General features: G+C 54.7%; 1 protein-coding gene across 1 annotated transcript; it reads right to left on the reverse strand.

Annotated features, from left to right (window-relative positions):
• Window positions 1-1,536: 1,536 nt before the first annotated feature.
• Window positions 1,537-11,492, reverse strand: OAF (out at first homolog). The gene is made up of 4 exons (XM_062014153.1): window positions 11,256-11,492; window positions 4,275-4,409; window positions 3,449-3,629; window positions 1,537-2,991 (listed from the first exon to the last, which is right to left on the reverse strand). The coding sequence occupies exons 1-4, from the start codon at window positions 11,490-11,492 to the stop codon at window positions 2,717-2,719; spliced, it is 828 nt and encodes a 275-aa protein (XP_061870137.1). The 3' UTR covers window positions 1,537-2,716.
• Window positions 11,493-11,735: the final 243 nt, after the last annotated feature.

An 11,735-nucleotide genomic window follows, 5' to 3' on the forward strand; every position in this document is an offset into this window, starting at 1 on the left:
TTTCCACCTGCAACAGCTGCTTTCCAGGGTGTTATTGAAGTGCATCAAGAAGAAGGACTTGTCTTTGGAAAGGCAAACGTGCTGCAGTGCTGTTCTCTTCTAGCAGCGAGATCCTGCTGGGACAGAGATGCGCAGCCAGGAGCTGCACGACGTGCATCCATCCCTGCAGCAGCCGCAGCCCCGGCGCTGCGCATCGCCTGCCCGGGACGCCTCGGCCAGCAGAGCCGCGCTCCGACAGCGCCCACCTGTGGAGGCCGGAGGATCTGCAGGGTCCCCAGCCCCGGCCAGGACCAATCCCAGCCCCGGGCAGGGGCTCCGTCCCCGCGCAGCCGCCCCTCATCCTCGGGCGACTCAGCCCCCGCAGCCTGACCCGTGCTGCTGACCGTGGGTCCGTGTCCCCATCATTTCAAGCGTTTTGCCTCATGTTGCAATGCTAAAATCCGTTTCCCTTCTCCCCCACCAGTGATCAATGCAAACAGGCTCCTCCTTGGTGATGGTTTGGGAGGGTTGTGCACCACACTGCTTCCCCAGGGTGGGCTGGGAATAGCTGCTCAGTCGAGTGCTGCCCAGGGGACTGGGGAAGGGCTGAGATGTCCCTGTGATCCAGGCAACCCTGAGACTCCCTCCCTGCAGCCCTGTGCAGGAGGCAGTGGTGGAAACAGGCTGGGAGCAGAAGGGCACACAGCCACCCCACCATCCTCCCTGCTCTGACAGCTCCCTCGCCCCACAGCTGCTTTAACTCAGCAAGCAGGGCCCCAGCCCCACAGTGTCCTGCTGCAGCAACACTACCCTGACAGGGAAAAACCAGCCATTTCAGCTTCCCCAGAAGTCACAGCTCTGGGGACCAGGGGGTAAAAGTCACTTTGGCTGCTCAGGTAGAGAACGGCTGAGGCTGCAGAAACTCTTTGCCTCATATCTGCATTCACCACACTAGGGGGAATCAGCACTCCACAGCTCTCCCTCCAGCAGCCACAGAGCTGGGAAGCTCTGAGCTGGCTCCAAACTGCTGCCCTCATCTCCCCTCGGCTGTAGCTGCAGTGAGATGCTTCACTCTGGCTGCTGGACCCAGCCAATCCTCCTGTCACCTCTGCAGAACCCCCCTCAAGAGACCCCACCAGCAAAGGGCAGGCTCATCCTGCCTCATACCTGCTCCTATTCCACCTCCCCAGAGCTTGAGATGGGTCAAAGCCATCTCCAGCTCTTTTTCTCCATCCAATGTGGACAGCCTCAGCGTGGTCCTGCACCTCAAACACAAGTGCTGTGTTAAAACAGAATGTTCACTCCCATCCATGGGTCTTCAGTGTCCTCCTAGGTGCAGGCCTGGGACTTGCCCCTGAGGGAACAATTCTTAACCAGGAACAACTGGATCACACACAGATTAGGATGCACAGAACAACCTTTTAGGCCAGGGATGCTTTTAAAAAAATCAGTTTATTTTACCTTACAAATGATAAATAATTTGTTTTTTAAAAAAGAATCATTTCAAGTGTGTTTTACTTCATGTTGCAATATCAAAATACCCTTCCCTTCCCCCCCCTTAATGATCAATACAAAAATAATTGTGACCAAATCATTTTTTGTGTCAAAAATTCCTGTATTTTAGGCAAAAAGGCACATTGTGAAGGCTTTTCACCAGAGGTACAGGGGTTCACAACGACCCCAAACAGCCTCTTTCCCCTCCCTCCTTGCTCTGACTTCAGTGGACGAGGACACAGGAACCAGGCAGCACTCCTGCAAGTGCTTTTTGTCCAAGTATATACCAGGGCCAAAATCAGCTTGAGTGTTGTCCCTGTTTTACATGTTTCACAAGGCACAGCAAAGCAGTACAATTATCCAAGGGCTGCTTCTGCATAGCTGGCAGAGTAGTACACAAAACCAGACGTTGATGTAAAGTGTTATCTTCACAATGACAGTGTGAACCCACCTGGGATCATCCTCCCCCCTTGCAACCACTTTAGGATGTTTCTTTCTCAGTGGGAGAGTCACAGGACCAACACAAAAAGCTGGGTCTTCACTACTCTAAACAGGGATGAATTGGAGCCCCAATCAACAGCCCTTTAGGGGCAGAAGTCATTGCTGGGATAAACCCCCCATTGCATCTTCTTGCCACAGGAAGGATAAAACAGCTAGACACTAGAATAAGCTACAGGCAGGCTCCTGCTTTGGGTAGGTTTTGTACCTTCCTTGCTCAGGGTATGTGGTCCTAGAAATCATCTGTTTTCCACTTGGGAAATGCTGTCACCAAGAGGTGAGGTCAGTGAAGGGGCAGAGATGTCTGACAACTCACGCTATCGTGACCCTTTCTCTCCCTGCCCTGCCCACCCATCAGGATGCTGGAGGCTGGTAACTGATCAGAGCTGCCCTCTTTCACATCTGCTAGCTCCAGAGCAAGGCAAAATACACCCAGCCCAGTACTTCACCCCAGAAATCTGTGTCTCCTACTGCTTCCAGGAAGCCAGGTCTCCAATCAGCTGGCAGGAGAGTACCAACAAGCAGCGATTGAGCCTGCTTATCACAGTGTGAGGCAGTGTCAGGCAGGGAAGGAGTCATGGGGAGCCAGAAGGAAAGGCACACACGCAGAGCTCTCCTGGCACAAGGCACCGCTGGGAACCACAATCCTTCTTTGGAGCAAGCAGCTCCAGGAGGCCCTTCGCATCAGAAATGGTGGCAGGGAGCTATTGAGCTGCCCCCTTTGAAGAGATCTGTCCTGGCTCTGCTAGGTCTCCTCATCCCAGAGACAGAGCTGCTTCTGTGGCACATAGTAATCGAAGGTGTAGCCCTTCTGGCAGCTGCGGATGCCACACTTGTAAGAGGAAAGCTTGCCGCCGGCGTCGCGGCTGCGGCAGTACTTGAGCATGCAGGGGTACCACTCGATGCTCAGCGAGTAGCTGCAGATGCAGGGCTTCCAGCGGTCTGCACACAGCCTGCAGCGCTGCAGGTCAGGCAGGTCAGATGTCTGGGGCAGGACCTCGAACATGGAGCCATCCACACCTGAGGAGAAAGCAGAGAGATGCTGCTCGGGGCACTGCTGGCGCAGAGAGCCACCACAGCAGTGCTGCTGTCTGGGGAGGCTCCGGGCCAGTCAAGGAGGTTTAAGTGAAACGTGTGTTTCCAGGGGCTGTTTGGACACCAGACTGAGTAGGAACTATGGGAGCAGAAAGGGCCCTGGGGACAGTGGGCCAAAAAGTCCATCACACGTGTCTTTTGGGTTGATGGGCCAGGTGAAAGGTTACCTTGAAAACACCCACTTCACATGGGGAGCACCGCCAAAGCAAGGCTGACAAACACATCCCTGCCACACGCCACACAAGTGGTACAGATGCATTAAAGACAGTGAATGAGAAGCCAAAGTGATCTGTGCTTAGCACCAGAGAGCTGGCAGGTAACATCAGAGCAGAATGCCAACCTCCTGACAGGAGCAGCTCCAGTGAAACCAAAGGAAACGTACCTTTCTCCAGCCAGAACTTGACATCTTCTTCTCGGGTGTAAATGGCTTCTTTGGCCTCTGCACAGACATTGTGGATGTGAGAGCTCAGCTGGGCCCCCTTGCTGAAGTTGACAGCTACATCCATGCTGAGGTGCTCCAGGCCCCGCATCTCCTCAGCCTGACGCACTGTCCTGGGGTTTTTCTGCACAGGATGAAATAATGACAACTTCAGTCTTAGTTGCAACAAGTTGTTCCTTATAACATGCCATCACTTCATGCCAATGCAAGATGTGCAAATGCATGTCCCTCTGTAAATGCACCTGCATCCTATCTGGATAGAAAGCACCTAAACTGCTTGCTGGTGCTGAAACTGATGACAGTTTGGCACTGATTTGCCCGTGGCTGTTTTTCAGTGCTTTGTTGTGATCAGAACATTGCTTTGGTTGGAAAAGCCCCTTAAGTCCATTGAGTCCCAGCCCTCCCCTCACCCTGCAAAGCCCACCAGTACCCCACGGCCCCCAGCACCTCAGCTCCACAACTTTGCAATATCTCCAGGGCTGGGCACTCCTCCAGCTCCCTGGGCAGCCTGGGACAGGGCCTGACAACCCTCTAAGGAAAACAGTTTTTCCTCAACTCCAATCTCAACCTTCCCTGGGGCAACTTGAGGCCGTTTCCTCTTGCCCTGCCACTTGTTACTTGGGAGCTTGAGTCCCTCAAGCAAAGGGGGAGGTCTAACAGCTGAGGTACAGGGCAGCTGCCTGGGCAGGGTGTGTGGGAGGCAGCTCTGGAAGCCTGGGGGGCTGGGGCAGGGAGTGGGCACTGAAGCCCACTGCCCAGAGCCTCTCACCTGCCGCAGCTTTGCCATCGACTCGCTGGGGATGATCTCGTTGCGGTGAAGCCGCGTGACGAAGCAGAGAGCTTGGAACTGGCTCTGGCCTCTCTCCAGCTCCCCCAGGATTAAGGCACGGAAAATCTTCACCTCCTGACAAAGAGATAAATAAACAGAGTGAGAGTCACAGGTCTTTAGCATCACTTGGGTGAACTGAGAAGTCAGGGTCAAAAGAAATGCTTCAGCCAAAAGAACAGAGTCGAAGGTCTCGTGCTTCTGCTACCTGAGAGCAGGGGTTTAGCCCCAGGTTCAGTCCCACCCAAATGCCTGCAGCACAATAACTGGTGTCTGTAAAGAAATAAGGGCTTTTGCAATCCCACTGTGGCAAGGACAAATTGCTGTCAGGTGACATCCCACATCCTTGGCTTCCTTAGACAACAGCTGGGGGTTTCTGCCCTTGACCAAGAGGGAGGCAAGCCTCCAGGAGCCCTCGTTTTGTTTTACCACATAGCCATTATCTCCATGCATTACTTAGGGTGAGCTGTCCCAAGTTTCCTCTGCTGCCTTCCCTTGCTTGGTTCTGAGCAACTGGTATCTCAGAGAACAAATGATTCATCTCTGAACTCGATGGCATGTGGAACCAAAACACAAGTCCAACTGTTAAAGCCAGAAGGAACCCATTCCAATCAGCTGCTGCTGACCCTCCTTCTGCCTGGGCCAATAATTTGGGCATTTTGTACACAGAGCTTCTGACATGGGTTGGAGCCCATCTCCAAAACCAGTCTGGAAACCAGAACACAGTTACCTCCAGGTGGACTCATGGAACATCTTGTTCAATGGCAAAGCGTCCCTATGTCCCATTCTGGCATGAACCACCACTGACTTCTATGCAGATACCAACTCATCTCCCTTTGGGGCACTTGCACACTGTGGTAGCCCACTGGCCCAGCTTGGTGTCAGGCCATGCTCCTACAAGGCCTGCAAGGGTGCCTCCTCCTTGGTACTGCAGAAACTGGGCAGATATTGGTGGCTAGGGACCAGCAAGTAGAAGCTGTACCAAGCTGCTAAGCTCATCCCTCTCCTCCTGTTGCATGGCTCATAAGCTCAGCTGCCTCCAAACCTCCTCTGCACTGAGTGTCCTTGCAGACTAGCTCACACAGCCCATCATTTGTGCTCTACCATGGCCAGGAGAGAATAGGGCGTGCAATTCAGTGCACATCTGGACAGCTGAAAGAACAGCTACAATCTGGGAGACATTTCCCTTCCAGGGACTGGAGAAATGATTTTACTGGGTGCATTTATTGACTCAAAACTCGCCACACAGTGGGACACAAAGGGGGTTTGGGGAGAAAGAGATACCAAAATCACCTGTGAAATGACTACAGAATTGCTGTTTTTTTTGGTCAGGTTTAATGGGGAGAATTCCCACTGAGACATTGGCACCACCAGAACAACCCATGTTCCCATCCACATTTAGTCCAGCTGCCTTCCAGCTGAGCTCTTCTGCTGAGAGCTCCCATACTGTGCAGGGACCAGAGATGAACAGACAAACTAGTAGCTGACCTGAGTGAATTTCCTCAGCTGCAGATTTCATTTGAATTCACTCTTAACAATCAGCATTCAGTCAGGAAAAAGCAAACAGGGATAGCCACAGCTTGCACTCGAGCCAAAAACCTCTACAGGCAGGAGATTGAAAACAGTGCAGTGTTACCCAGGATGGAGGCAATTCTGTAAAATGAGAACATGCTGAGCAACTGCTTAATCCTTCTGATCTGCCTATTTAAGAATTAGCCTTCAGACACCCAACTCTTTCCTCCTCAGGGCTGATATGTGTGAGAGATTCACAGCTCTCACTGCTCCTAGAACATGGTCCAGAGCTCTTGACCTGTCCCCCACAGCTGCAGGTCCCTCCCTCTGCCTCCAGACTCCAGAGATAAGCTCCCTCCCAAAGGGGCTCAGGTCCTAAGGCACCATTTCCACACACAGGGCTCCTGCACTCAGTGACCTTCTTGACTGATGGATTCAGACAAAGGTTTCATGTGTTTCTCAGTTCCAAAGACATAGGAGAGGAAGGACCAATTTTGAGTCACAACAATGCAGCAGTGGAGCAAATGAATCAGGCAGCATGACAAGCACCTACTTCCCCTTCCAACCCCAAGCAGGCACCAGGAGCAGGCTCAAGAGGCATCAGCCACTCTCAAAGCACTTCACTGTACCACCTTCAGCTCCAGCCTTGCTCCCATCACACCAGCAGGCAAGTGACCCTGGGCTGCTGCTCAGCTGCTCTACCTGCCTGTCTCTGTGCACTCACTGACTTATAGGTCAAGGAGTCCATGTAACCCCTGGTAAAGATCTCTGCAAAACTCATCATTGAAGAACTCATTGGCAGGGGATGAAAGAGGAAGATGGAGAAAGGTGGTCTTGCAAAGGGACAGGAGGGAAGAGCAAGGGAGAAGACAATAAAGATCAATGGAGTGGTGTCCCATGGCATGACCCATCCTTTCCTCCAGCCCCAGACTCTCCCCTCTCAGAAAGGCATGGCTGATCTCCCTCACCTCTCCCTGCTCCTGCCCTCAGGCACACACCCAGCCAGCCCTTTGCTCCCCACCTGCCTGCCACAGCCCCTTCCAGCTGAAGCAGAGAGGCTCAGTGCCTGGTTGGGTACATGAAACAGCAAAGCCAGATCTTCTAAGTCAGCCTTTGTTTCTGAAGAGAGAAATCCCACCTCTACCTGGCAAAGCAGCCCTTGCTGTGGATTTCAGAGCAAGGCTAAAACCATGCTATAATTGGCCCCTTTGCTGGGAGACACATACCCTGCAGTGACCACTCTTTCCTAGATGAGAAGTTAGTATCCTTTTCCCCAGCCCTGCTTTACCTCTCTTGCTCAAAGCCTTGCTTGGCTTTCCCTAGCTTCCCAGCTCTCCCTGCCCTGCCCAACTTCAGGCAGAACAAGAAGTCAAGCCTGTCACATCACAAATATCTCATGCTTCTTGTATGGAAAGAGCCACCAAGTTTTTTCCTACCCAGAGCGAGCCTTTTGCTCCTCAGCCACCTCAGCCCTTTCCCAGCAGCAGCAGAGTGAATCGGTGCCAAGGTGGGTATCCAGCCAAGGCAACCAACAGCACCCTCAGTTCTGGGTTTCTGCTGCATTTCCCAGCAGGGAACAAGCCCCAGCACAACACCCACGGCCTCTGCAGCGCGGGACTGTCCGGGTGAGCTCATCCCGGGACGCTGGGAGCCCTCAGCCCTGAGCTGGGGACAGTCACAGCCATTGTTTAGCTTTGGGCAGCCAGTGTAACAGAGAACAGCTCATTCTGCAGCAACACTGACCGTGAGAGCTGCAGCCTTGGCCTTCACAGAGGGGAGAGCAGCTCCTCCTGCCTAACAGCACAAGGAGCTGCCAACAGCCCAGGTTGCCTGCACCTACCAGAGGGACTTCCACTGAAGATCAGCCTGCAAGGAGGAGCGGGGAAGCCACTGCACTGCTTCCCTCCTCAGCCAGCTGCTCCAGGGACTGGCATGGGGGCTGTGAGAACAAGCCAGCCCCCATGGTTTAGCCAGCAGAGACTTCACAAGCCTGTGTGGTCTAGATCTGAGCCCGGCGTCTCGACTTCATGTTGAGTGGAGCAAACCAGTTCCCAGGGAAATAAATTATTTCAGTGCCTTCCTCCCTGCAACCCATTCAGCTTTCCTGCCAAATTTCTCTCCCCCAAGGACATCAGTGCTGCTGTGGGACCCGTTTTTGTCTCCTGCCTGCTCTGAGTGGGGGGCACACGCAAAGGGGACACGCTGCTCAGGGCATTGGCTAACACTGGCCTGACTCCTCACCCTGCCAGCAGCCCTTGCTGGGGTCAGGGCCCTGCCTGCACAGCCCCAGGGGAACAGCTACAGCTGGGCAGAAAGTCCTTGTGCTTCTACCACACAGAGAAAGTGTTATTGTGTCCACACTGGGGGTCCAGCCAGCTGAGTTTCCCTGACTGGATGGAGATTATGGTGCTTTAACCCCTCTCCTATTAAAGCTTTAGCACAGAGCTGCCAAAAATCCTCACGGTGCTCTGAGATGCCTGGAAAAAGCATCAAGTTAAGCATGTCACCTGGTCATTCAGCACCTAACATGATGCACCCCAGGCACAAGGAAATCCTCAAAACACCACCCCAGAATATGACACAACATCAGCTTTATGAACAAGGGAACTGAAAGGACTGGCAGTGCAAGCGTTAAAATAACACAACCCATGCTTTCTGCCTTGTGCCTACAACACAAGTTTTCCAGCAATCAAAAGGAAAAAGAAACTCTCCTGTATCTTTGTGCTGACCTTGGAATAAAACCACCCACTTTGTTCTCAGGCCACGGTTTAACAACTGGCAAGATCAGACAATTCAAATTGGCCACAAGCCTTAGGGCTGCTGTTCCCCCCCTATTTCTTTTTGCAACACATTTTATGCCTGACTCTACTACACAGGAAAAGAAGTATTTGCATAACTTTCTTTCAAACTGCAGGAAAAGAAATGGTCTTCATTACTGAGCTGCCCAGAACACAGTTTGGACTCCCACTGACCAGTTTGTCCTACGCTAGAGAAGGGGAAAAAAACCTGGTGTGCTTTCACGCTTCAGGTCAGCTCTGGGGTGTGGGGAGAGAAATGAAAATCTCATCTCTCTGGAAGACTCAACCAGTATCCACCAGCATCAGAACGGGAGAACGAATGGTGATCTCATAACTCCTTCCTTCTCCAGCCCCTAGTCTACCAGCCACTCCTTGTCAATAATAATAGATACCAGCCTTTGGACTAAACCCCCTGCAGCTGAAGCCAGAGAAGTGGGAAAATCGTTTGTGCAAAACCCCAGCATCTTGGCCACGGTATAACCACACAGTCTAGCTTGGGAAAGCCAGATCAACAACCTCAGCTGCTTTTACCAAGAGCTTAAAGACCTTCTCTCTGGAGAGGAGAAGCTGTGTAAAGTTAGAGATATGAGCAGCAGAGGGAAATGGCTGCATGCAGCCAGAACAGGTCAGGAGGGGAAGCCTGGCCAGGCAGCTGCCTGCTCACATCGTTACTCATTGCTCTGCAAATTCATTTCCTTGATCCTTTCTGTTTTTCCTGGCTTTTTTCAATCATTTTCCTGCAAAGCCATGAAACAGAGAGACAGATAGTACCCAACAGGAACAGATTTCTGCAAGTCCAATGCTGGCAAAGCCTTGCAAGCTCCTGCGCACTTCTGGCAGGAGCTGAGGGGACACATGGAGCTAAGGGCTTCACATACTGAGGTCAAGAAACCCTCAGAGAACCTGTCCCCTGAAGCAACTCAACTATAGAGAACAGGATGAGAACAGGAGAATAGCTAACATACACTCTCTTGGGGTTGTAAATGAGATCTCGAGAGCAAGCTTGCCTCAGGAAGAGCTGAAGCAAATGAAAGATGCTGAAATGATCAACAGCTCAGAGCACAAGTCCCTAGACCACATCTCAGGCTCCCAAAGAGCCTACACCTAGAGGATCTGTGATGAGCTTGGTTTTCCTTTGGCCAGGAATACACTGTGGTATACAAGTTTGCAGCCTGTAGGTTTAAGAGCCCTTTCCCCCTCCCTTCACTTCCCTGGTGTGCCATGTCCTCCTGCAACTTCTTCTTTATTTTAAGCAGCAGTCAGAGAACCACTTCCCTGTCTGCAAGCTCAAGTACACAGAGCATACTATCGCCTCCAAAGGTGGTTGGCATCAGCCAGCACCTCAACGAGCTGCATGCTCCAGATGGAAGAGGAGAAGCTTGCAAAGTCACTGGCACCAAACACTGTAACTGAAAGGGGAAGAGGCACCAGAACAATCCCTGGCAAGTGCCTCTAAGGTTCACAACAGGCTGGGACACAACTCCTTTCTATCTTATGGGTTTGAGCTTCCTCCTGCTGCAAACCAAAGTCCACCTGAGCAAACAGTGTGAATGGAGGGCTGGGACAAGTTAACCCTGCCGTGCCACCCGGGCCCCTGGGCCATGCACACAGCAGCAACAGCTCTGGCCCGTGTGACAAATTTCCCTGTCCCCCAGGCAGGTTTGGCATGCTCTGAAGAAGGCCATGCTGGCTCAGAAGCTACCACCTCCCACTGAGAAGCAGGAGATCTTGGGCTTCAGCTGAGCAAGTATTGGCTCCCTGCAGAGGCCACCTCTGCACACTGGGCTGGGAAGACCCGCTTCCAGGAGGGGCTGTTGTCAGTCTCACAGATCCCGTCTGTCAAACACCTCCCACACCACAAACCGGCATGTGTTCTCTCACCTAGGAACTAGCTGTACCCCACAAGCATCACAGGGAGAGATATCCTGGAGCTATAGCCCAGCATGAATACCTCCCACCTGGAGTCTGGGACCGGAGCTCTCCCCACCATACAGAGACCCTCCTGCCCTGGCCCCGTTGCTCCTCACCCTGCCACGCAAAACTGGGCTGGTTGCAACTCAGGGCAGAGAAAAAGAGATGCTGAGGTCGGCGGGTAAGAGGAAAGCTTTGCTACCCATGCCGCGAGGCTCTCTACCGTGCCACGGAGGCAGCCCAGGTTACAGGTGTAACACCCCGGGGCCAGCAGCCTGCCGAAATGGCTTGCGGCTATACCTGCGAGAACTGCTCAAACAAAGCCCCCAACGGGGCTTGAGGATGGCTGGACTTTCCCCTACACGTGCAAAAAAAGCCCCTCTGTTCCTCCCTGACTCTCAGCCACGGCGTTACTCCAGACCCCGAGTCGTTCCCAGGTCCAGACGGAACTCGCGTAGCGATAACCCCCAGCACGCCCCAGCCCCGCTCCACGCAGCCCACCGTCCCGCACGCTGCAGGCGGCTCCCGCGCCGCGACCTCCCCCTCCTCCGGCTCAGCCACGGACGCTGCGGGTCCCGTCCCGCTTCGCTCGGCGCGGGGGCAGCGGGGCCGGGCCGCGGGGAGCCGGGCGCGGACCCTTCCCCCGCCGGCTCCGGGGATGCCCGTCCCGCGGGGCGATGCGGGCTCCCGGGGACGCCCGTACCTGTCTGAAGTCGGCGGTGAGGGTGACCAGCGCTCCGTCGGCCGTTCGCAGCTCCAGGCTGACGCAGTCGGCGCGGCTGTCGGCCTGCAGGCTCTCCTCGGTCACCTGCCCGCCGGGCAGCCGCACCCGCACCCGCAGCTCGGCCCGCGCCGCGGGGCCCGGCGCGCCGGGCAGCGGGGCCAGCGCCAGCCAGAGCAGCGCGGGCAGCGCCGGCAGCCGCGCCCGCGGGCCGCGCATCCCCCCGCGCCCGCCGGGCCGCGGCCAGGGCTGGGCTGGGCAGGGCCGGCGCGGGGCGGAGCGGAGCGCAGCGGCGTGGGGAAGGCGGCCCGCCGCGCCCCCGGCCCCGCCGCGCTGCCCGCTCGCCCTTTTCGTTCAAGCCCTCGGCGGGCTCCCCCCCGCCCGCCGCCTCCCGCCCCCAGCCCCGGCCCTGCCCGCGCAGGCGGCCGCCGCCCGCCGTTAAAGGGCCCGCGGCTGCCGAGA

This window comes from Colius striatus, chromosome 23 (genome assembly GCF_028858725.1).
Source record: "Colius striatus isolate bColStr4 chromosome 23, bColStr4.1.hap1, whole genome shotgun sequence".
Lineage (NCBI taxonomy): Eukaryota > Metazoa > Chordata > Aves > Coliiformes > Coliidae > Colius > Colius striatus.